Source organism: Carassius auratus, chromosome 31, assembly GCF_003368295.1.
Source record: "Carassius auratus strain Wakin chromosome 31, ASM336829v1, whole genome shotgun sequence".
Classification (NCBI taxonomy): Eukaryota; Metazoa; Chordata; class Actinopteri; order Cypriniformes; family Cyprinidae; genus Carassius; species Carassius auratus.
The window spans coordinates 19397823-19423761 of record NC_039273.1 but is presented as its reverse complement, the minus strand read 5'-3'; the positions used below and the strand labels follow the sequence as shown (position 1 = coordinate 19423761).

General features: G+C 39.0%; 2 protein-coding genes across 5 annotated transcripts in view; one reads left to right on the top strand and one right to left on the bottom strand.

Moving 5' to 3' along the window:
- Positions 1–5194: 5194 nt before the first annotated feature.
- Positions 5195–8274, top strand: LOC113050745 (homeobox protein GBX-2-like). Its single transcript, XM_026214017.1, has 2 exons — positions 5195–6053; positions 7157–8274. Exons 1-2 carry the CDS (start codon positions 5543–5545, stop codon positions 7672–7674), a joined length of 1029 nt encoding a protein of 342 aa, XP_026069802.1. The 5' UTR covers positions 5195–5542; the 3' UTR covers positions 7675–8274.
- Positions 8275–12293: 4019 nt separating this feature from the next.
- The window catches only part of LOC113050743 (arf-GAP with GTPase, ANK repeat and PH domain-containing protein 1), a 155213-nt gene continuing 141567 nt past the window's right edge, over positions 12294–25939 (bottom strand). For all 4 annotated transcript variants that reach the window (XM_026214013.1, XM_026214014.1, XM_026214011.1 and 1 more), the window contains 2 exons: positions 15308–15563; positions 12294–15201 (listed from right to left, as the gene is read on the bottom strand). In XM_026214013.1, coding sequence (XP_026069798.1) covers positions 14995–15201; positions 15308–15563 — 463 coding nt within the window. In that variant the 3' untranslated portion in view covers positions 12294–14994. The remainder of the gene's footprint in view (positions 15202–15307; positions 15564–25939) is intronic.

Here is a 25939-nt window from a genome sequence, read left to right as displayed (position 1 = left end):
CTAGCCAAGCAATAACAAGACAAGCCCCGGTCTGAGGTACTAATGTTAATCAAACTGACTGCTCTGAACTCAATTAGAGGAAACAAATCGGGTCTGTTCTAACCCGAGAGTAGCATCAGAAAACGGCTTTAATTGTTTATTTTGATTATTGTTTATAGGTGTTTAATATACTGTGTTGCAGTTGAATAAATGCGCTTTGGGACATGTCGGAGAGCCGTTTGATGTAAACTCTCAGGAAACTTGATTTTGATGGGAACACATCATTGAACCTGACCGTCTGGACAGCTGATCCCACGGCTGTCTTCAGCCAGAATGGCTTTAATTCAGCTTGTTAAAAGCGAGAATTGATGTCTAGTCATGGAGAATGGTGTCTGTTTCTGAAGGTCTGTGGACAGTGAAGGCTGTTGATGCTTTTGAAATGACTATAATTAGGGCACATTTGGATTTCCCTTTCATGGGCGTTTAAAAGTGGCTTGTGATTGACATGGCTGGTGGTTTTGCGTAGAGTTGATGGCAAGACAATTGAGGATATTTGATTTTGTGGTTTTAAGGTTCTCATTTCTGTTTTAATCAAATTTCTCACTGTTCTTTAAAATGTACAAATTGTCCACATGTGAGAGATTGTATGTGACTGCATACATGTAAGCTATTTGAACACTAGGCCGTGACTTTTTTATTTTTTACAATCAAACATATTTTCAAAATATTTTACTCAGTTTGAGACACTTAAACACGCTGAAGCTTGAAAATGGTTGTAGTGTCTTCATCATGACCTGCAGGCGGCGCTGTGGATTAATCAGACTGCCTGGAACATTAAGTCTTCTGTGTATACAGTAATTAAGAGAAAAGGCCAGTGTTGTAACACATTTTCTTACTCATTGATCCTTTGTAGCTCAATGAAGTATCTCTCTGAAATAATATTCTTATACAAATCTGGTTAAAAACTGTTTATTCATCAACAAAGTGGAGGTGTAAATTTGCGTACAGTGACCAAAGACTGGTTGTTACAATTTACAACTAAAGTAAGTTTTTTTTAGATCAGCTGAACTAATGGGGCATTTTTTTTTACATTAATTTATCGTGGAATTATTAAGGACACATTTACTTTGATTTTTATGCCGTTTTCTATCACTAGCCTCTTCTTTCATTTAATTTTAAGCTTTTTACTTAATTATTATTCTTTTTTAAATAAAACAGGAAACAAATCAGCAGCAGATAAATAGGACAATAATACAATAATCATATTTCTTTCTTTCTTTCTTTCATTAAAATTAAATTAAATAACAAAACCTGCTGAGATGATATAAACTGTCAGGTTTCATTGATTAACATGAACACAAAACAAATTATAACTATAGGGGAAGTTTTACCACATTCTTTGCCACCTTTTCATTGTACTGTAAATCCTTTTTTTACACAGAGAGCTTTTAAAGGGAATAGTTCATTTAAAATGTAAATATTTGTTATTATAAATTGCATTTATAATAAAATAATTTTCTAAAGAAATATTTATGGGGGAAATACTTATATAATAATAATAATAATAATAATAAGTCAGCATGCTATCAGTTCTTAGTTTCACAGCTGCTTCTTGAATCTAGTGACTGGGCTGAATGAGCTGGCGTGTTTATGTCTTTTATAGATGCACTTAGTCACAGTATTGATTTCCTTGAGCCGTGCAAGACTGCATGTGTGAGGTGCGTTTGACAGACTGATGGTGACAGTATCAGAATGTTGCTTTTGAGGATTTGTAAAGCCATTCTCTGCTGCTTTGTGCGTGTGAACAGAGCTCCGGTGTGTGTGGGGTGCTAATGCTGTGCTATCATTGTGCTTGCCCCTGTTGTTCATCTGTCTTGAACGTGCCCTGGGGGCGCAAAGCACCGATGCCTCACCTCATTTCCTCGCTTTAATAAAGCAAGATGAATTGGACCGTGGCACACACTTGTGTCGTGGTGTGAACCCTTTAATGTGAGGCATATTAAAATTGGAATGATGGTTTGAATTGCACTTTATTGTGAGTACTGTTGAGCTCTGCATTTATTTACCAATTAAACTGGAATGAAAATGTGTCCTTTATGTCTCACAAAGTCAAATGACGAGTCTGATGTACTGATGTAAAGCATGTGCCTATTGTAGTTGTGACACTGACTTGCCTTCTACACTTATATTATTTTAATAAAGTGCATATTGCTACGCTAAAGTCTGCTTCTTTTCCACAAGGGTAAACACCTGTTTGACACCTGAGTTTCCTGATCCATGATTCCATTGTGCATAATGACAAGGTTCACCGATGTAATTTGATTTAACATTTAGTTTTCTCATTTTTTTGTCTAAACAGTTGAAAGGATAGAATTTGGGGTAAAAAGCTCTTTAGTAAAAGGGGTTAAAGGAGCCCTAAGACTCACTGTGGCCACAAAATGTCACCAAAAATGCTGTTAGGTTCACAAAAGAGGCAGATGCTAAATACCTGTAGTGTAACTAGTTGTTTGAATTATTAGGAAGGAATCAAGTTGTTGTGAAGGATGTGCAGAGTGTGCTCTCATTGCTCAAATCACAATGGAGAGTCATTAGGGAAATGACAACAATGCAGCTCTGTTGCACTGTACTGTGCTGAAAGGAAAATGTATAGTTCGTAGAAAACACTTGAGGCATTATGAGATGCCAAAAGTGATTAAATCAACAAAATCATTGCAGCATTTGCAGAAGTGATTATTTAGAGTATGTACTTAGCACATTACATACAGTATATTAATATATACTTAAATGTTATTTTGTGGTAATGCACATAAATTCTGTTTTATCCATCACTGTTTAACTTTAGCTGTGAGTTTATGGATGTAGAGCAGCCCTAAACTCAGTGGTTATTGGAATAGTGTGGAGTCCTGAGGACTGGTTGACTGAGATAGATCAATCTTTGTGCTTAGCCCTGAGCCTCAGGGAGATCCAGCGCTCCCCGACGGTCACGCATGGTCAGACCTTGACTGGGTCTGATCTCCAATCATCAGGGGATCATTTAAAGCTTAATCAATTGATTTCAAATAGATCTCATAATTTGACATCAAAGGTCAGTCTTTTAATAGCCGTTTGTCTATGACCAAAACAATTTGATAGCAAATTAAACATATATATGAAAGTGTTGGAGCCTATGCCCTTTCCTAATGCGCAGAGAGAGGGAAACAGCGACTCATGTTTTTATTGGGAGAGGTGAACTGTGCCGAATAAATTATAGCTGACATTTGGATCTTGATGAAAAGGTTGAGTCTGAGACACAGTAACTAAATAATGTTGAATGGTCAAATGCTGCAGGCAACATTTCAAAATCCATTTCCCCTGCAAAACTGCATCGAGTAGCAATAAGAGGTCTTTAATTGGTTTGCCCACTGAGTAAACCTTTCTTAGATGTGGGGCATTTTCTCCAGGCCTCCATCTGTATGCTACACAATTAAAAGCATGTATCGGGTTGATGCAGTCTCCTGTTTAAAGTGCAGAACTTCTCTGCATCTTACACAGTTGCAGTTATTGTCCCGATGGGAAGATCTTCGGGGGCTGTCGGTGTTTCTAGGCCTTTCTTAATTTAGCCCACGGTAACGCTCCCCCTCGCTTCTCCATAATGGATGATTCTGCACTCGACCATGCAGGAAAGGTTTAATTAAATCATATTCCAATCATAATCCATGTTGTTAATTAAACTGGATAATTTATAAGTACAAAAGAGGGTATTTATTAGCCGCTCTGCGGTGCCGGTTCAGTCGCAGCGTATCAGAAAGAGCCCCCCATCCCCCATCCTCTCCTCGTACTATTGATGCCTTCACATGATTGATAATGGAATGGTGACTGCTGTACTATTTGTCTAATGGTGGTGCAATTAAATCCCCTTGTAAATGACCCATGCCTCATTTCATCCTAATCTATGGAGTTTTGATTGAATTTGTCAGCGTTAATTGAAAAATACTGCTATTTAATGTCTGCATTGCAGTTGTGTATCAGCCTGTCTTTAATGAGACTGTGTCCTTGTGACCCTTGGGAGGGGGTGAGGGGATTGCCCTTGATTTGGCGTGGAGGCATAAAGGGGGGCTCGGGGTCAAGGTTTTTAGGGTGCAGGAAGGGAAGGAAGGTCCCCAAAGATTAGGACTAATCACCACCGTGAACCCAGAAAACGGACGCATTCCTTTTAATCATGTGGGCTAAATGATGCACACATGACCAAAGACTTTATAACATGGAGACACATTTATTGATCAGCAAACCCACTGAATAATTCATGAATTAATCCCCCTCACCAAAAATAAAAAATAAATAGACAATTTCATTGTTTATTCGTGGTTTTAGAAATATAATTTAGCCTGTCTATTGATGCATGATTTAATGTGTATGAAAATAAGCATTTTTTTTTTTTTTTTACATTACACTGTAATATCGGTGAAGTATACGATTGGCTGTGCTTTTAGTTTCAGACTTCACTATGTCTGTTTATAATCTATTTGAAATATGTGAGGAATACAGTGTAGGTGTGAATGAGGGGTATTAACTGCTGATTCACAGAGATCTGGGAATGAAGTGTCTGTGACATCTTGTCATGATGATGACTGACTGCTATAAAGGCCAGAGGATCATGTCATCATGAACAGACCGGTGTCAGTGTCATGTATAGACTGTGAGTTTTCAGCTAGAAACTGATGTAAGGATGCTATTTCACTAAACTTAGTGGAAAACATTCATATAATAAAAAGGCTATAAACTATTGATCATGTTTGTCTGCAGTTTGGTGTACTAAAAAATAGGAATTTATAACGTCTTAAAATGCCTTGCTTTATTTTGTATACATTTTGTATTAATTAACTATATTTATTTTACATTTATAAATTGGCATATCAGAATTTGCAAACATTAACTGGAATCAAGAAAAACTATTCAATGCAATTGCAATCAAAGTGCCAAAATACACACCAGATCACATCTCACATGATTCTTGTTTTGACTGTTTTGGAATGAGAGACCGAGTTAGTGACGTTCTAATTTAAGAGACAGCAGCCAGCGCAACGCTCGCGGCACCGGCGCGTCAGGACAGTTCCACATAAACGGATGAAACCGGACCAATAGTAAAAGCGCGGAGTCGCGGTGGGCGTGACCAGAGCGCGAGGTGGGGACGCTTAAACCGAAGGAGCGTAATTCAAACTCACACTTCAGTAGTTGATCACAGCTGATAGCACGAGGAGCAATTTATTGTGACTTCCACAAGGGACGAGGACGCTGAAATAACTCAAAGGAGGACGACAACGCTCATCTGAGATGCTCGACCTTTTCCTCGTCCAGATATTTCACAGTAAGGAATTAGTGTCCGGTGTTTGTGTTTCAATGCACTTCTCTCGCTCTGTTCTTATAACGAAAACAACCATTTTGACGCTGAACTAAGTCGAATCAGATGCCACGGAATACCAGGAGTCAGTCTTTGAGCCAGTGACATCCTCATCTGAGAACACGGGGAGACCGCTTCTCCCACAGACTTCAGGATTCATAAACTGTCCACAGGCTATAAGATCATATGAGTGCAGCTTTCAGCACACCGTTCATGATGATGCAGCGTCCGGTGGGAAGCACCACTGCATTCAGCATCGACTCGCTCATCGGAGGTCCACCGCAGCCCAGTCCGGGACATTTCGTGTACACGGGCTATCCCATGTTTATGCCCTATCGGTCAGTGGTGCTTCCTCCGCCTCCTCCACCACCTCCTCCAACTCTTCCTCAGAGCGGTCTCCCCGCCACCCATCCGCACCACCCGATCCCTGGGTTACCCAGCGGGTTCTGCTCCAGCCTGGCGCAGGGCATGGCGCTCACATCCACGCTAATGGCCACGTTACCCGGCGGCTTCTCCACCTCGCCGTCTCAGAAGCATCAGGACGCGGCGAGGAAGCTCGGCTCTCAGTCTATTCACGCCATGTTCGATAAATCTCAGGACATTCGTTTGGATGGAGAAGACGGGAAAACGTTTCCAACGAAAGATTCAGCGAGCCTTCCGTCATTTCACGACGAGCAGTCCCATCACACTTCTACAGGTGAGACAAAAAGAGCGTGCATATCTCATCACGCATTTGCTTTCAGTGCGCATTCTGAATAGACTTACGTTAACCTAGTTGTTTTTGAAGTGTCTTTTAAAAGAATGTAATAGGTTAATATTTAAAATAATTTAAAACGTATCTTGTTATTCTTTTATATTATTAAATCCTCAAACACTTTTCAAAATGTAAAAAATTTATCATCTAGAAATTATTGGAATTATTTATTATTCTACGTCTTAAAATGTCATATTTATTCTTAACGATTTCTAGAAACAATATGTGTAGGCTACTCTTGGTATGATTAACTAATCTGCTTTACGCTGAAATTAATTTTTAATAAATAATTTTGTCGCTTCAATTAAATTTACCAGTCGCACCGAAGAGGGACAGGGATGTGGGACAAAAATAATTATATAAAATCCTCCGGAAATAAAATGTCATGGTTGTGGCTTAAATAATTTTAGCGTAGCACGTGAATTAAAGGCCCATATCAAGTTTTCAGGGAACGATGCCTGAGGCCGAGCTGCCATCAGTGACTAAATTAGCTCGATTGAATTGAATGATCGCAGGGTCAGTGGTGTTTAAATGTTCATAAAACTGTAAGCAAAAGTCACTGTCGCCTGGATCATTAATGAGAGTATAGTAAATGTAGTCTAACATTATTATAGTAGCCTATGACTGCAACGTAAAGAAAATTGACATTATCTAGAGGTATGATCTGATACTGATTTTTTTATTATATATAAAAAAATAGCAATGAGATGAAAATACAATTAATCTAAAGAGATTGGAAGGGGGGATATTTTTAGATCCATTTCAGAAGTCTTGTTTTGAGGTGTACAAATAGCCTTCCTAAGGGATCCATCACCGTGCGTAATTGCGCGTAAAAGTGGCAGCAATAAACACGAGGAACGTGCTACGAGACAAAACCAGATAAGATTCTTATGAAAACAAAACTTGTTTTCCCAACCTCACATTATTCAAAAATAATAGACACAACTTTCCCCACAGCAAATTATTGTTTAGATGTTTTATTCTGATAGTTTCAGGCAGTTCTCAAATTAATTCTGCTTATTTATCTATTTATTTTATTCCCATAGTCCGAGGTCACAACAAAGACGACACGAAGGAGGATGAGTGTCACAGGAAAGATGAGAGCTTCTCCATGGACAGTGATTTAGATTACAGCTCCGATGATAACGGGCCCGGTAACGCCATGTGTCATAGGGAAGATGGAGACGCCAACGGAGGACTGGACGATGGCGTCCACGGCGGGAATGGGGCCGGGAACACCACGTCCACCGGGAAAAATCGGAGAAGGAGGACCGCTTTTACGAGCGAGCAGCTCTTAGAACTGGAGAAGGAGTTTCACTGTAAGAAATATCTTTCCCTCACAGAACGCTCGCAGATCGCCCATGCGTTAAAGCTCAGCGAGGTGCAGGTCAAGATCTGGTTCCAGAACCGGAGAGCCAAGTGGAAACGGGTCAAAGCGGGCAATGTGAACTCCAAAACTGGAGAGCACTCGAGAAACCCGAAAATTGTGGTGCCCATTCCGGTGCACGTTAGTCGGTTTGCGATTCGCACCCAGCACCAACAGTTAGAACAGGCCAGACCTTGATACACTGAGTTTAGACACTAGAGGACTAGAGACAAATCAGCGAATACTAGATGACCAAACTGTTCTCGAGGCTGATGTTTCTAAGGAACCCAGGACACGCAAATCTATCCAGCTGATATAGTTTGTGCTCTATAAATATATTGGGAGAAGTTTTATTTCCAACTTTGGACCAAAAACAACTTTTAATTCAGGAAATTCCACTAGGCTATGTATTTAAAAGAAAATATTCGAGTTTCTGTTTTATTTTGTGTGACTGTCTAGTTTCACGTGGTTTTTGCAGAGATGAATTTTATCCTAAAAGGAGCACTTTTGGTCTCTGCTAAAGAACAAAATAAAATTAAATTCATAGTAAAATTAACACAGTTCCCTCGAATACAACGACCTGTTTAATATGTTCCCTTTATTTTTTATGATAAATAGTCTATATTTTATTTTTTATTTTTTATTTTTTCTTGCATTCATTGTCTGTAACCTTTTCAGACGTCAAGGGCACGCTGCTAATTTATTTAATATTGTGAGAAAAAAAAGTTGCTAACGTTTCATGAGTTCACTGACTTCGGAATATTGTGTGGATTAAACTGGACCATAAACAATTGCAAAGAAATTTGTCTTTTTTTAATGCAACACGTAATCATTTAATTCACTTGTCACTTGGATATAAATCAAACTAAGCGTTCATATGGGCTGTACAAACATAATCTCAAAAACAGTCGTGGATTGAGTGGGTTCATTTTAACAAAGCCTTTTAAACTTTTTTCTTTATTTATGCAACTTTTATTTTTATATCATCAAATAATAACAATAATAAACAACAATAAAAACATTATTATTATTGCTAATAATAGCATGTTTTACTGCACTCGCAGAACGGATTCGCGCTCGTGTCGGTGGAGATGATCTGAAATCATCTGTGAGGATGGAGTGCGGTGTTGTGACAGGAGGCTGTGCTTCATGAATAGATTTCAGGGTCAGGGTGCGAGACACGGTGTGTCAGTACGGTGTGTGAACACACTACCGCGTGTCAGCCTTGATCTGCGGACCTCCCTCGTGTAGGAGGAAAAGTAACGAGCTTATTCGGCCCACACGGGACTTGTCGGGAAACCTTGAGACACAAATGTAAATCAGATATTATTTCGCATAAACAGCATATGCGGTATATGCAGTTGATGGTAATACAATCTAATTTCACACATCGAAGCTCTTGTTATTTATAAAAAATGTAAATAAAGAAATAAACAAATAATATTAATTATTAAATTTACATATATTATGCTTTATTTATCGTTAAATAATATTAGCTATTTTGTATTTGCGTCTGCATTAGAGGTCGTCGAAATTTTCTATTATTCTGCCATCATTGTACACAGTCGTTTTTTTCCGAAATTGACATTATAAACAAGTTTAGGATATTTGTTACAAAAATCTTACATATAATAATTAAGACTTGTGAATGTCCAAACTTAACCATATAAGTACATTATTTATTTAAATACGATTAATAAAAGTATAATTTTTAATATGCATATTAAACCTTTTTAAAATCAAGAACACATTGACCCATTTAATTGATTTATTAATTTCATGATTTTTAAGAATTAAGATTTTTAATCTTTTAATCTACACACATTATGTAATTAATTACTGTGCTACTCTTTAATAATAACAAGGTGTAATAAGAACAGTGTGTAATAACAATCTGCTCTACAAAAATCATTAAATATGAAGTATTTGTTTTTGAGGTAATGTATACGTTGAAAACTATAATATGAGCCAAAAACAGCTTATTGCACTGGTTAATATGCTGAAGATTCATTATTGAATTGGAATACTAATGTTTCTTCCCAGAGGAATTTAATTATTATTGGTAGTAGATTTATTGTTGTATAATGCAATAGATCAGACATCATCAGTGCCTCATCATCAGTGGCACACACACACACACACCAGTGGTTAGACAATTAAAATATGCAGGTCTGGATGATGTTGGAAAATAGACAATGTATCCAGGTACATCATGAGAGACATGAAACCTGGGCAGAAAGACATTTTCTGTGGGAGACAGAGAGAAAAAAAGATCTGACAGTTGCCTTAACTCTAATGAATTTTTTGCAAATTGTAATCAAGGTTGGCCGTGGTGGCTGACAGATAAATGGGCCCGGGGGACTGGCTCGGGCCTCAGCTTTTCACTCCCGCCTGTCCCTTCTGCCCTAAATGAACAGCGTCAAATGAACCTCCAATGATTATTCCTGACAGAGAGCACCGGCTACAGAACCAATGACGACTCAAATACTCACATGTACTGAGAAGTTTCTCTCCAATTCATATTAAACAACAAAGTAATGAGAGAATGACAAAGATACATCTGAACCTTTTTATAATATTGATTTATTTATTATAAACAAACACATTTTTGTAAAAAAAAATGTTTTCAAAGTATTCATTTTTTTAAATAAAAACTAAATTAATTTTAAAAAATTATGATTTTATTTTCAATAATAGATCTGTATATTACCAGAAAACCTATGCATCAAATATCAAATAATTGATTTAGTCTTTTACCAGTCATAAACTAAATATGTCAGTTCATTATGCAAGAGTTAGATCTTAGATCATTTATCACAATAAAGCAGTAGTTTATAAATAGTGACCCCCCCCCCCCCCCAATAGATATAAGTAGGCTAATATGTGAAAATTCCAATAATATTATTTTATAAATACATTTCACAACAGCTATTAATAAGTAAAAATATGGTTTTCCAATGAGCATTAAGCAGTTTCTGTGTACAGGGGAGAGCGGTGTGAGTTGTAACACCATCAAACACCAATTATAAATAAGTTAAAGATATGAAAACACTGTCATACTGACATACAAATATGTATGTATATAATCATATTGACAGATTCTTTGTTTAAAATAAAAATGAATGTCTGGATTATAATTTCTGATCATATCAATGAATCTTAAATGACTGAACAGACATCATATGAAGATTTGTATAACAAATAAATTTATATTAATGTGATCTTTTTTAATGGCATGTTTCTGTTTTGGACTGAATTTCCTATATATTGGGCATTTTGAATAAAGGTGTTTACAGTAAGATGATGACTATTTTAAACAAGTACATTTGATTACCATGCTAAATTTATCCATGCAATTTAATTCGTTTATTTGGAAGTGTCACACCCCAGCTTGGAACCGGGTGTCAAGTAGAGCACTCTTGGTAGGTGACATTAAATCACATAATTTAGAAGATGTATTAACTACCACAATTTGTAGCAGAGACATATATGATTGAGACACTGAATTAACAGATGTTCACAACATAATTCAAGATTAAAACAAAATGTGTGACAACACGCTAGGATTAGAGGACGGGTTTTCCCAGCTCTTTCTCTCTGAAAATTTGGATTATCATCACAATATGATGGTGCAGCTCACGCCTCATTTCAGGGCTTCTCTAGCATTTCTAATGCCATTATTGTGTGTTTGAGAGGGACACACACACACATCATGATAGATGAACAGCTCTGTTAATGCACTGAACCAGTGCTTTGCCTCATTGGATTTCTAAGTGGAACTGATTTACGATGAGAGATGATCAGACTAGATCTGGACAAGATGCTTCAGGGTTTCGTGGTTCTGGAGCACCACTGACATTTTAAGGATTCATTCCCCATGGCTCCTTTAGCCTGTCAACCTTCAACAGCTTCAAATGTTTGTGAAAGGAGTTATAAGAAAACAAACACTTCCTGTCACCAACTCATAATCACGCTCCCACTTCCCTCTCAACCACAAAACATTTCCTCTTTCTATAGATTGATCTTTTCTCTCTCTCTCTGTCTGGTCTAATCTCTTTAATTACATCTGTTTTCCTGGGCCGCTGAGGCCTCTTTTGTCCTCCCGGTCAGGGGGCTTTTGTGGGGGCAGAATCAAGCCCTGCATCCCCTCTTTGGATGCTTTGTGGAGCTGCGGCTCTCTTCCTGAGAGGGAGAGGATGAGGAGGGGATTAGAGGATCTTTATCTGATTAGGGACACAGAGAATCAGCAGAGCCTGGCTTTAACGCCTTCATCTGGACCGCAGAGGCCAGAGGGCGGACCGGACTCACTGACAAACCCAAACTAGGCTTTTAGGCTGCAGACGTGAGAAACGCAAAACATATGCATATGTGTGTGTGTGTGAATAACTTTACATATCTATCTATCTATACTTATAATTGATACTTAGATATTACATGAAGTACTTGTCAAATGTTTGGATATTGTACACTTATTTTTAAGTGATATTGTGAAATATTACAATTTGAAAATACGGTTTTCTATTTAAATATATATTTTAAAATGTAATTCATTTCTGTGATGCAAAGTCAAATTTTCACCATCAATACTCCAATTGTCAGTGTCACAGAAGTGCTGAATATTAAGTGTGTGTGTGCGCGTGTGTGTAAATAATCTACTGAGATACTGTGAAGCTATGGTGTAAATACCAATACATAAATATATTATAAAGTTACATAATATGCGTGTACACATTTGTTTTTTTTAGCTTGAACACGTAAAATCTCAAAATAATTACAAAACAAATAATAATAAAAGGATAAAAATCAAAAAGAGAACATTATATTAAGAAGCATTTTATTGAAAAGAGACACATTACAGTATAAGACTCTGCATCAGGTATAATTTTTCAACACAGTACTGTACAGCTGACACAAACTCAATATAATAACAAGAATAATTAGAAATACAACACCGATAATTTGAATCAGAATGATAGTTGTGATGCCAATGGGCTAAATAAAGGAACGAATGCAAAACCCAAGTAGTGTGAGAGAGCTCCTCCCCTTTCAGATTAGCATATTCATAAATAATTAAATCGGTTTCTTGGGTTTGGGTGTAACATGGAGACTGTGGATGAAATGAGGTAACGAACACAAACAAAAACAACGTAAACAAACACTACTTGCTTCTCCATTTTTACATCTATTTACACAAAGCAACGACTAGAGAATGGAAACGGAAATAAAACGAGGATATGGTCAAGAATTTCGGAACGTTCTGATAAAGCCCCCTTTAAGTCTGCATTATTCGCCAGCGAGGGGTGACGTGATGCTTTGGTTGCTGTTATGGCTGGATTTTTGTTTTGCTTATTCATGTTTTCTTTGTTCACTTACAGATGGACAGGTGACCCAAAAAGAAGTTTTACACAAGCAGATGAATTCCAAAAGAAGCAGAAAAAAAAAATTGTTCACAAGTTGAAAGGTTTGGTTTTTTATATATATATTAAAATGGCAGACACTTTAGCGTCACCTGTCAGAGTACAGTTACGTGTATGAAGATGAAGACATTTACACAAGGAAGAGAACATTAACATCCATTCATGCAAAAATAAAACAACGACCGTTTTTCCACAGAAAGGATTCAGAGTAGACATTATTTCGTGGGTTCTTCACAACAAGTGATCTATGTTCTGTAGTGCATTTAGTCATAAATAATGGTTACTGTGGTAAAGCCTCTAAAGGGCCTGCTACGATATATACAAGGCCAAAACTACACACTCACCAGCTGAAAATCAACACACCTCAGTGTTTCTATCCTCATGTTGTTCACTAAAGCTTCTCCACTCTCAGTTTTCCTTCGGGAGCTTGGAAAATTCTCGCGACACAGTCCCAAATGTCTATCAGCTAGCCTAAACACTTTCCAGATAGTATGCATTGCAGAAGAATATTCCTTCTGCAACAGATCTTCTCACATCTCCAAACTCTAGCGAAGAGTAAAATCAACGTGAGCCGAGATGAGATGGTCAAAGCCCATCAAATCATACTCATGTTTCTACCTGGCTGAATTTTGGCTTCGTATTGCTTTAATTCCACTTGACACACGATAAAGAAAGAAGATAAAGGCAAGGAGGACAACTTAAGCTATGAAGAACAGTTCAGAGAAAGAGAGCATGTAAAGGGAGCTTTGCAACTCACAACTTCAGACACCTTAACCTGCACTGAAACAAGAAGAGGGCAAGGGAAAATATATAATAAAAACCGCTTTTGTCGGGGAGTGCTTTCTTGAAATGCTTTTCTATAACAGTTACACTACTCAGAATGTGAAAAACAGAATGAGAGAGAGAAGGAAGAAGAGTATGTACACAATGAGACTGAAGACCCAGAGAGCCCTTCTCTTCTATGTGATAAATGAGGTGCAGTGTGAAGTGTGAGAACAGCAACAGACGGAGGTGACCTGAGAGAGGCACGATAAAAAGTCCTGGGTTTTCCTGATATTCGGTGGAGTTTTTAATGCTGAACACTTGAGGTCAGTCTGAGCTTCAGCCCTGCACTTCTGAATTCTGGGTTAAGATCGGGTTCTGCACGCTTCACTGTGAGCTGAAGTAAAGAATGAGCAACATAAAAGGCTAGATTGATATGTATAAAGATTTTTAAAAATCTGCTTAATTAAAGCTGGTGAATACAACTATAATTCCCTTTTACTTCTGAGAAATGTAAATCTTAAAACCCTTGTTTTTAAGAATCTTCCGTTGGTCCAGTAATGAGCACAAAAACCGTTTAAAAGACCAGATTCAAACTTCAAACGGACTCAATATTTTGGCTCTTTTCCAAAAATGTTATTACATCCTTTCACATTCCTTTAAAAAATAAGAGAAGAATAAAAGACATGATGGACATACTGGTGTAACTGACTAAGAAATAGTAAAAACAGATAGAAAGCAAAGTCTGAGAGAGTGAGATCAGACAGAGGAATCCGAGTCAGGTTCGGGGAGATGGAAGTCCAGACGCACATGGCGACAAAGTGAAGTTCTCTGGTTCTTCTGGGTCGTTGTGAAGATCCAGTGTAAAAGTATCCTATGCTGCCCCATCGTTTCCTGTCTTGCTTTGTCATCTATTAGACTCCACAGAGAAGAGGCAGGGAGCAGAACGCTGTTCCCAAATCCACACTCTATTCTCCCATCATGCATTTGGTAGCTTAAACTGGCGCAGTCAGAAAATCCTCTTTTTATTTTTGTTCCACAGCTCAGTGAGACATGTGGGACACCCAACCCCCCCCCCCCAAAAAAAACACAAAATAATGAATGACACATGATTGGCTAAACCCTTGCCTGACGTTGTTTTCAACCTGTGGGAATGTAAATTCAGGCAAACACAGTAGCTCTGCTCATGGTGCTTCATCTTCATCATCATCATCAGTGTCAGGGGTCTTTCCCTCGTGTCTGGTATAGTCTTATGATTCTGATGTAGTGGTGGAGCTGTACATGTGAAAGCGTGTGTAGGGAGGGAGGACGAGTGCTGACCAGAATGCATCTTCATGTCTCATATAACTGCACTGTTAATGCTGCTGCAACTGTTATTGCGGTTATTGTTCCTGCGTGACAGGTTTGGAGTGGCCATGAGTGGGTAACGCTCGTCGGGACAGCCGTACTGAAGCAGGACGTCCATGCACTCCTGACTGTTCGCTTGCCGTGCGTATGCCAGTGCTGTATTTCCGTGAGCATCCCGTGCCATGATGTCCACGCCGTACTACAGAGTACAGAGAGAGAGTTAGCAAGAGAACAGGTTTGCTCAAACACACATCCTGACCAACAGTTTATCGTGTGATTAAAAGTGTGTGTGTTGTGGCTCTCACCCATAAAAGCAGTTGCGTGATCACAACATTCCCTTTGCGGCAGGCCAGGTGGAGGGCTGTCCGGCCGTCACCTTCCCCACAGGTTTCGTTGACCTCATCTCTGGAGCCGTGGGCCAGCAGTATGACCACAGTGCGCAAGTCTTCCTCCGCTGTGGCCCGCAGTAAATGCTGTCCTAAAGTCAGCTCTGTGCACGCCAGTGATGCCAAAAACATCTTCTGCTCATATTTGGCTCTGATCCAGCGCTCACGTTCCTCTCTGAAAGCACACACACAAACACAGAAAACAGGGCTGTCAACACATGGTTCGCACCGATGACATGTTTTGAACTGGCTCTCATTCCAAATGACATTTAAAATTTTATGGGATTTTTGTATAGCCTTTTGAGTTTGTTCCCATTCCAGCACCAAACATTTACTAGCTCTCACATCTCCATTACACACAGCAGCATCTAGACCTTTATACACTAGAAAAAAAAATTACATTGAGCAGAACAGAAACAATACAACCACAGGAGGCATAATATAAACTTATATCTTGTAACATGGGCTGTAAAGGTCCAAAATACACTCGGATCAAAAATGTTTTTCACTTTTTTCTTAGGGGTAAAAAGGAGTTTGAAAAAGCGCTGCTACTGGGAGTGGCGATTAGATGAATGTGTAAATATGTGCTTTCATCTCAATAACAAAATATATGACAAAAATGACAACGGTGAGAAAACAGCAGTTAAGAAAGCATCTGATCACAGCAACGTGGATATGTTTGCACTCCACGATTCAGCACTCAAGTCAAGTCACATCACGTTTATTTATATAGCACTTAATACAACAAAACGCTTTAAAGCAAGCAAATATTAATAAACTGTGTGAGTGTCACTTTAAATTAGAACTACAACTACAGCTCTCCAGTGTGTTCATATTTTTACTCACATATCACCTCAATGGACTGAACAGAAAAAAATATGTAATAGTCCCAGGCAGACAGTTCAGGTATTTAAAGGTGTTTACGAGCCGAAGAGAAGAATTCTAGACCATTTCAAATTCTGTTTGGCCTGAATTTGTTTGTATAGTCACACCAGTTCGATTCTGCTTGTATATCAGGGCCTTAAGAACGCGGAGGTTCAATAAAAACAGACAGAGAGAGAGAGAGAGAAAGAAATCAATACACTGAAGTGGCTGAATAAAGTGGCATAGAAGTGTAAGAATGTGAAAGAGCATTTGATGGTAACTGCGAACAGGAAAGGGCCATCAGCAATCGCTGGATCATTTACAGCATCCCCTCCTCAAACTGTGCTATGATAGCACTTAATCTCTGCTAATCCCCACAGAGTAAACAGCCTTTCTCAGACAACTCGGGATTAGTTCAGCTTCAGATGCTATCTGAGGGGAAGAGGGAGTTCTGATACCCCCGAGGAGGGGAAGGGAGTTGGGCAGAGGATATTGAGCTGTTCCCTCAACGCAGCTGCCCCTCAGGGAGTCCAAACCAATGAGACCAAAGAACAGACATCATACTGCCACAATTCCTCCTCAAAAGGAACATCTGGACAGGAACAATGTGGACAGACGATGATCACTTCCATTTTGAGGTTTTGATGAACAGAGATTGCATTAGACATTTTTGGTTTAGTCTAGGACTTGCAGAAAGATGCATTTTCAAACACAACAGTTTGAAAAAAATCTCTGATTAAATATAATAAACAGTTGACATGGATATTGGTTGTGCAACTGTATTAACATTTTTATTGTGCAATCTAGTGATTAATTAATTAACTGCCCAATATTTTTTCCATAATATATTATATTGTGTTAATTCCAGAATTAGGTAAATATTGTGTAAATAATAGTGGTGGGCCGTTATCGGCGTTAACGTGCTGCGTTAACGCGAGACTCTTATCGGGCGATAAAAAAAATATAGCCGTTAATCTATTCTCAAAGTTGGGTTGAGATCTGGGTCTATAGTAGGCGAGCTATGATGACTTTCACCTTGATATTTTATATAACCGAAGTCCTCGAAGTCCCTCCTGCACCGGAACGAACAAATACAAATCGCAGTTTGAACAAACAAAAAGATGTGAAAGAGCACAATTCAATACTCGCAGTGTTCTGGTGTTCAGGGCTCACGCAGAGAAAGGCGTCTCGAAACACTAAAAATAAGCGTTTTAAAGTGTTTTGATCAAAACTCTTGAACATCGAATTTGCTTATTTTTGCTCTAGTGCCGACAAATACATACGAAACGTCAAAATATCCACCTTGGAAATTATGCTTGAAAAAACTGTCAGTTATTTCTTAAGTGAAAGCAAACAGTTGAGGAAAAAAATGTGACGTGTATTATACTGGATGCGTCCATCGTCTCTTAAAGTCACCGCACCTAATTTAGCTACTGGCTGCTGTAATGTTAATCCAAGAAAATTAAAGAAAGAAAATCACTCACTGCTCTTGACTACTCTGTAGTTTTAACAGTCAAACCAAAGATTATTCAGACACCAGATATATTTTTTTGTTTGTTGTTTGCACCTTGTGCAATGTGGAATTAGTTTACAGCTTTTTCAAGCAGTTTGTGATGCATTTTGGAAACAGGAGATGTACATTTCTAATGCACCATCTAGCTTGATAAACCGCTTCTCAGAGACTTACTGTTTGTCAACTTTATTTGGGTAACACACATATTCTGAATGCTGTCGGCATAATTAGAATGAGCCATTTTAATCTAGATTAATCTAGATTAATTTCAAGATCATAGTGAGATTAATCTAGATTGAAAAAAAATAATTTATGCCCACCTCTAGTAAATAACATTCAAACTATTCACTTCTTGTAGTTTGTAGTTAAATGTAGTATAAAATGAATATGTAAAAGTTATTATTTAAAAACAAACTTGTGTCTACATCTGTTTATATTTATTTTATTCATGTGTATATTTTTTGTCCAGTGGTCATTGAAAAAATAAAATAATAATAATAATAAGCCCTAATAAGTCTTACAATTATTTCAAATAATTATTATTTTTTATTTTATTTAGTTATAATAAAAATCTTATTTAAAATGCCAAAAAGAGACTAAAACAGTAAAATGTATATGATCTTTTCAAAATTATTATTATTATTTATTTAAAAAAAAATTACAAGAGATGCATATCAGCTTTTAAATATCATGTTAGACATAGGCAACCTTTAGAGTCAAAAATGTTTGATTTAATTCCAAGTTAAATAACAGAGGATGGCATAGCCATGATGGGCTTTGAAAGATGAACTGAACTGTGTCTCAAAGGGTTAAATTCAGAACCCCTGATTACAAATTAGCCATGTATGGATATCAGGGGCCAGAGTGCAGAGGAGATAACGTTTTATCAACGAGGCAGATGCATAAAAATAGGTAATCAATAGCCCAGGGGATCGATGGTTTAGTGACATCCTTCTTAATCAAAGCAGCAAAGCCATGCTGACCGACCTGAACCCCCACAGCACACTCAAAGTGTCTAAAGTCACAGCTAGCATCACATCTCACAGTCACAAGTGCACACACACACAAACAAACAGGGCACACATGGGAAAGATTCAAGTAACCATCACCTGTTGATGTCAAACTATAGTCAGAAATTTGACTAGCAGCATAACATCTGGTTCACTTTTCAGTTTATTGTAGCCAAAAGACACTGAATAAACAGGAAGGGGCTATCTGAGAACTGTGTAAAGTGGCCAACCACAGGGTTTATTTTATGGGACTAGTCCTGATTAAAAAAAAATAAAAAAAATCTTATTTCGAACTTTTATATCAGACAATCTGTGGTTAAGATCGTCAAACAGAATCGGGATGATGCCATGAAATGCAATTTACCCAGAACAATTATATAGCACTAACATGCAGACAGAAAGAAACTAAAACAGAACTTTCAGCAGTGATCATTTGATTCACTGTAGGACCAACAGATAAAAAAAGGACGAATGAGCAGGAAGGAAAGACAGGGAAGAGAGAAGTCTGGAGGAGGAGAGAAAGGTTGCAGCTTCTGTGGGAAAGCTGTGTGTGTTTTGAGAGGGGGGTCTAGCAGCACGGAATGTTCCGGGTGCTGCTGGTCAGCTCAGGGTGAGTGAAAGGACTGGCACGAGGGCCACGGCCCACAGCCCCCACACAAAGCATCCTGGGACCCGTGGAGGAGGGCGATGGATAGAAGGGCAAAAGAGAGAGGAAGAGGCTCGGCAGGGTCTCCCCACTGCCCCTCTGCCTCTCTGTGTCTAGAGGAAATGTGGAGCACTTCAGTGCCCTCTGAAACGCATGCCTTCCCCAGTTAGCAGCGTTGCTAAGGGCCAAGCCCAGCTGGCTAATGGAAAACAAAAGCTTAAACTTCTTGCAAATAACCTTTTTAAATATCAGTTAACTACAACAGTGTTCAAAAAAGAAAAATCTACTCCTATATAGGAACAGAAATGTAGCTGGTAGCTTTTGTGGGGCTGTTTTGGGTTAACTAATTAGTTTAGAATTGAACTAATCGATAAACCTTGAGGAAGACAATAGCATTTTGTGTTTGATTTGAGGTCTCCCTAAATGTGCACAAACACACGTATGCATACATAAATGAAGTGTAAATAAGCAACAAAAGGCAACAAAAAAAAAACGGTTCAGAAGTCATGGTGACCGATGTAAAGCGAGACGATGGGCGGCACAACTGAACCTCCTGGAAAAGACACACACACACACACACACAAGAAAAAACAGGTCACCTGCTGCTTCCTATTCTTGTCTTAAGACCACCCTACCACTTTAATTCACACACACATAAAGACCCAGTACAAAAATAACTACCTTGTCTTTGCATGCCAAATTCACAAATTAAGGCGAGCAACAATACTGTATAATGACAAGATAATCATGTACAAATGTAAAAAATAAAAGAGCAAATGATGCCCAGGGGTCAGATTGGGAGCTGCTTACAACCTGGTGTCAGTTGGAAAGGGTAATCAGGGTATAGACACACACACACACACACACACACACACCAAATCAGTATTAACTCATATGAATCTTGGGGAATTTGTCCTTGAATAGGAAGATGGCTAACTGAATTAATTAGAAACTGTTCAATTACCATGACTGTGTATCATTGTGTGTGTGTTTGTGTGTGTGTAGTCCTGCTGATGAAAAAATGGTGCTAGCAGACTGCAGGCTTTAGCAGGACTTTAAGAATTACTGGCCATGCAAGTTAGATCCAAAATGGCTACTTGTAATAAGTCAACATGTCTGAACCTAATGTAAAGTTCCCTTGTTTTGTGTGCATTAAACCGACCACTGGTCAGTGAGAAATAAGACTGCCTACGATAAAGAAGGATTTAAAAACCTAGTTTAAAATGCACGTGCAAAGTTCTTAATCTTTGCATCCTTATAGGTTTAAAATGGCTTTGAAAATTCAGTTTCATCTTAATGACTCTAAATACTGTATGTAATGTGGTGTGTCATTTTCTTTATACCTTGAATACCTGCAGAGAAAATGTACTTTCCTTGATCATTATTATGCATTTTTATAAACAAAATGAATGATATATATATATATATATATATATTACTGTGTTTGCATTGATGTGTTCATGGCAAACATCTGTTTTACTGACAGCTTCAATAAAGTGTGTTGCATTGCTGTTTTGGGACGTTTACCTGAGGGAAAGGCAGGAGATGCGACAGTAGCCTCATCACTGCTGGAATGCAACAGGTCGGGTCACGGGAATTAACGGGAGTCTACATATATTTCTTGTCAGGATGGTTTCCTGTTTGTGAGTGTGTATGCGCTCTTTGTGTTCTCCCTGGACGATCACTTTGTAGGCTTGTGTTTACCCACTTCCCTGCGCTTCCTGTCCAGCTCAAAGCCAGGGGCTGTTTACCCAACACTGACAGGCGTCCGCTAATGCAGCCACCCGTGACAGGACAGCCCTCCAGCTGCCACTGGCCCCAGTGACCCCCCACCCCAAACACACACACATCTCTGAACTCCTGTGAGAGTTCAGGGAGACCACATATCAGAGGTTAACTGTTGTGTGTAGGATCACCTATTTCAGGTTGTCCAGAGTAAAACGAAAGAAAGAAGTTCATAGAGAAGAGATCGACACTAATGCTCTTTTTTTCAGTCTAATTATACCACTAATTCAGCTCATTAGTGCCCTACTGACTCACAGGTAATGAACTCTGACAGGCTAAATCTGTCAAACAGACAGCAGTGCACAGTTACCTGCGCATGTGCAGACGCAGACATGCATGCTCATTCATCTCTGTGCTCTAACCGTTATTCTCAAAATCACTATTTCCTGGAAAACATAAAAAGCTCACAAAAACTAAACACCACTGGACAGACAGCATTCATGAAGTGAATAATGCCACAAAGGGACACTTTAACTTCACGAGCTGCTCTGTTCCTGCTCCCCGCACCATGTTTTCTAACAAGGAAAAAACAAGGGCCTGAAATCAATTATCCTCTCCAGCCGAGTCATTAGCTGCCCTTGGATAGACACAGATAATTAAGCTCGGCGCTTCTTTTTAATATTACAGGCACTTAGTGATTCTGACTGAGCTCGGGCCTGCGCTACACTCAAATCAGTCCCACTGGAGGCAATGGGCCACACTCATATGAGGTTCCATTAACTGGATCAGAACGCTTCAGTGGTAGAATGCAAATGGGGGCCAAAGTGCAAAGAGAGATGAAAAAAAAAGTGTGTGTGTGTGTGGTGTGAGAGACTAAGAGACAGAAAAGAAATGTGCTAAGCATCAGTAAAACAGCACAGGGCTTGATCTTTGAGTATCTGTACTCGAAACGCTCCCATAAACAACCCAATGTATGATGGGGAGAAGGGGCGGGAACTGGACCTGACGCAGGCTGGATTCAAACCCAAATTTCCTGCACAAGAACAAGGTCTTCGACAAGCTGACATACTTGTCGATCTTTCATATTGACAGATTTAACGCTTTGAAAAGAGGTTTCAAAACAAAAAATAATGAGACATTACATTTATTCATAGCTTTTACTGTCCTAAAGAAAAAATACACAGGAAAGTCACTGACAAAGCAAGGGAGAGAGAGAGAAAAAGCCACGCAAATATATACACATTATTTATTCTGTATTAAATTGGACGAATAGGTAGATTACATGATGATTCAGGCATTAAATCCCCTCTTGCTTCATATTATCAGTCCTCCTCATAATACGTTATGCTCTGATTGCCTCGTGTCAGCCAGTTTAATGCCAATAGTAAATTGGAAGGCTTGTTAACCTAGTTGGGACATGATTACGGGCAATGGTAGGCAGTCATGTAAAAAATAATGTCTATTAGCCTAATCTAATCAAGAAGTCCTTTAACAGATGAATTAGAATGGGGCAGCCAATTATTTGAAACATTTGTGCAGCGCTTTCTGTCAGTGAAAGAGAAAAAGGCAAGGAGCTGTTTAACATGCAGGACATGAGTCGGCTCACATCACCGGTCTTCTCCGATGGAGGAGGTCAGAGGCTGACCATCACAGGATCAGCTAGTTAATAATGAAGAAATGGACCTCCAGGAAGGCCTGACGGCACTGACAAGAAAACGCTGGTGAATGGAAGAGAAGTAAATGACAGAAACAAGGTATATGGTACATATTCAAATCTAAAATGTCATTTTACTTCTTCCCCACGAAGAGGAAGTTCAGCGAGTAAGCGACTCATGGGACATTAATAGCATATCGCTCTCCGTCTATGTCTGGATTTGAGGAAAAATGAAGCCCAGCAGGTCCCCCCAACTCAACCCCCCTCCCTCCAGTCCCCAGGGCCCAATCTGAGCTCAGCTTTGGGGATGCACACCTGCACCCCGGCCCAGATTAAGAGCCGGGTCTAATTTGAAATCTGTTAGCTCTGCCCTTTCAAAGACCGATATCTGGCTATAAAGAGGCTCTTTTTTAGCCACTTACTGCTGAATTATTATAGGCCAGGCATTGCTCATGATGACGCATGTGGCTACGGGAGTCAGGCGGTGTGTGGAGCTCAATATCTCTGGTGTCTGATGGAGGCAAGACCCCTCTAGAACAGACTACACTTAAAAATAAAATAAAAAAAGACAAGCTGCAAATCAACAGTAAGTGCAAAAGAAGGCAATAGCACTAACCTTTTCACTCATCTTCGCCTTCATCATCCCGAAGATTTCACCATGGTAGAGCGCATTTATTAAGTTAGCTTGCTAGCTCTGAAAAGTTCTTATTTGTATTGTTAAAGCTTTAGTTATCATGGCATTGGACTAAGTTATCATTGTGCTTTTTTTTCCTTTTCAGAATTTCTATAGATATCACAATAATATAGAGTGCTGCAGAGATAACATTTTTGTAAGCCAACCTGGAAGTTACCATTACCCTGGTATCTTCGACCAAAGGAAAAAGATTTTTCCAAATTCTTTTTTTTTTTTTTTTGGATTATTGCAGAAAGTAATCTGTGTGACCAACACAAATTTATAAATCTTACCCTTTTGGGTCATTATGAGGATTTTAATGGGTCAAGTTTCATGAATTTTGAAGCTTAAATACAGGACACTTGCCAAAATGTAAAAGTTAACCACAGGCTATACACAAACTACACCATTGTCACATGACTTCAATGCCACAACCATTAAGCTGCATTCCCACTAGTAGCGTGCATCTTTGTCGCTGCACGTCGCCATGTCTTTTTTCCATCGTGCATGTTTATCTGCAGCAAAAATGCACACAGCGTCATTGCCAGAGCTGAGAAGAGAATGATCACATGAGCTCTAGAGTTTTCTTTTCTGTTGGCTGTCCCTCCCGAATGTCACACTTCATTTGCATAAAGTTTAAGGATTCTAAAATCTGTTGCGCCGCTGGACATGCCCCATCCAATCTATCACCAGCTCTCCATTGAAATGAATGGGATCGTGTCGCTTGTAATGGGGCATTAAGCTTTCGACAACCCCTATCTTTATCATCAAAAAACAAACTACTGACTTCAGGAATATGAAACCAGAAGTTCAAAAATTCTAACTTGCTTGCAGGTTTTGGCCTACAAAAATACATCATCCCTGAAGCACAGGAATAATATCTGTAGTGAAATATAATGATATCGCAAAAGCTCTAATGTGTAAAAAAAGTTTTGCTCCATTACACTCACATAACATGAGAAAACAAGTATATCACTAATGTTCACTTGGAACAAAGGGGCGTGTGAATCACACACACAATGCATGTATTTCACAATTTAAAATATTCACGCTTGGTGACAGGCTGCGAAACATCAGAGTGTTGCTCAGGGTTGGCAATGTGAGATGCCAGCGAGCGCCACCCTCCCAATAAGTCACCACGAGGCGCAATTAGCAGAGCTGTCACTCCTACCCTGCCTGGGCCACTAATACAGACCGGCATCGAGTGTGTGTGGCAGGGATGTGGGGACTCTGGTGTCCATGGCAGCACTGCACTAATTAAAAAAATGAGACCGCAACATGGCCTAGCTGCCACCGAAGAGCACTCATGCCAAAACCTATCGCCTACAACAGAGTGTGGGTCAATGTGTGTGTGGCCAAACAGTCCCAAAAATAAGCCCATAGCGGTGTCTTTGAGCGACCTCATAGACTTTCAAAAGCAGTGGAGGTGTGAATTTATCACAGGCACTAAAAGGATAATGGGTAAGTTTAGAGATTCTCTCAGGCTCCATCATATATAATGGCCAAGACGCCCATGAGGCAACAGGAAGAAACTTTATTTTTTGCTTCGAAGTAAGCGGTTAAAAACAGAAATGGTTTTATGGCTAAACACGTTTTTTTTTTTTTTTTTTTAACTAATACATCTAGCTCTTAAAAGGTATAGCTTATTTTAATTTGATTTTTTATAGAATGGCAGAAAATAGCCTTATTAAGCAATATTTTGTAGCCATTTGTTTTCTACCATTATTTTTGACAACACTGAGATAACATGCTACTGTTCTGATTACAACCATACGACTGTATCCTTGTCGGATGAGGTTTTGAAAAGAGGGGGTGTATCCAAATCAGTAAACGATTAAAAACGTCTAACATAAAGCACCTTTATTTTAACTCTTGACATACTTTCAAAAGACAATTAACAGAGGGCTGAAAAAAGAAACAGCGGTTAAGGCTAAACAACACTTTATAAACACAGCTGGGTCAAGAAGAAACAGGGGAAAAGAGAGAGACTGACAATAGTCTCTAATTCCCTTGTTGGATTCAGGTGGGCTGTCTAGTCAGTCCCAAACATAATTCCAGCCTGTAGAACAAGGGATGATACATGCAGAGACGGAGGTGTGTAAGACAGCGTCTCTCTTCCTCCTTACCTCCAGCTCACACCCCCCAAACAGACCCCTAATTGAAAGACGAGAGTAGCCCAGACCTTGACAGGCGGGAGGTCAGTCTAATTGCTGCTGGCCATATTTAACATTAAGATAATCAGCCCATTAATTACCCTTTGGATCATTAAATCAGTCGCTTGCAAAATGAAATTTCGAGCTCTATTACTCACTTGAGAGACCACGAGGGAGGGTTTTAATTTATCAGCCACCAATCGTGGATGCAGAGCGCACACACCAATGCCCGAGCTGTTCACCAGGACACAAGCTTGCTGAGCATCAGCAAGACAACATTTCTTTGTTTTCATTTGCTAATCAAGAAGACCAT

Coding starts and splice junctions, on each gene's coding strand:
- LOC113050745 (XM_026214017.1), top strand. CDS start 5,543: ATGAGTGCAGCTTTCAGCACACCGTTCATGATGATGCAGCGTCCGGTG. Junction 6,054..7,156: donor GTCCCATCACACTTCTACAG/GTGAGACAAAAA, acceptor TTATTCCCATAG/TCCGAGGTCACAACAAAGAC.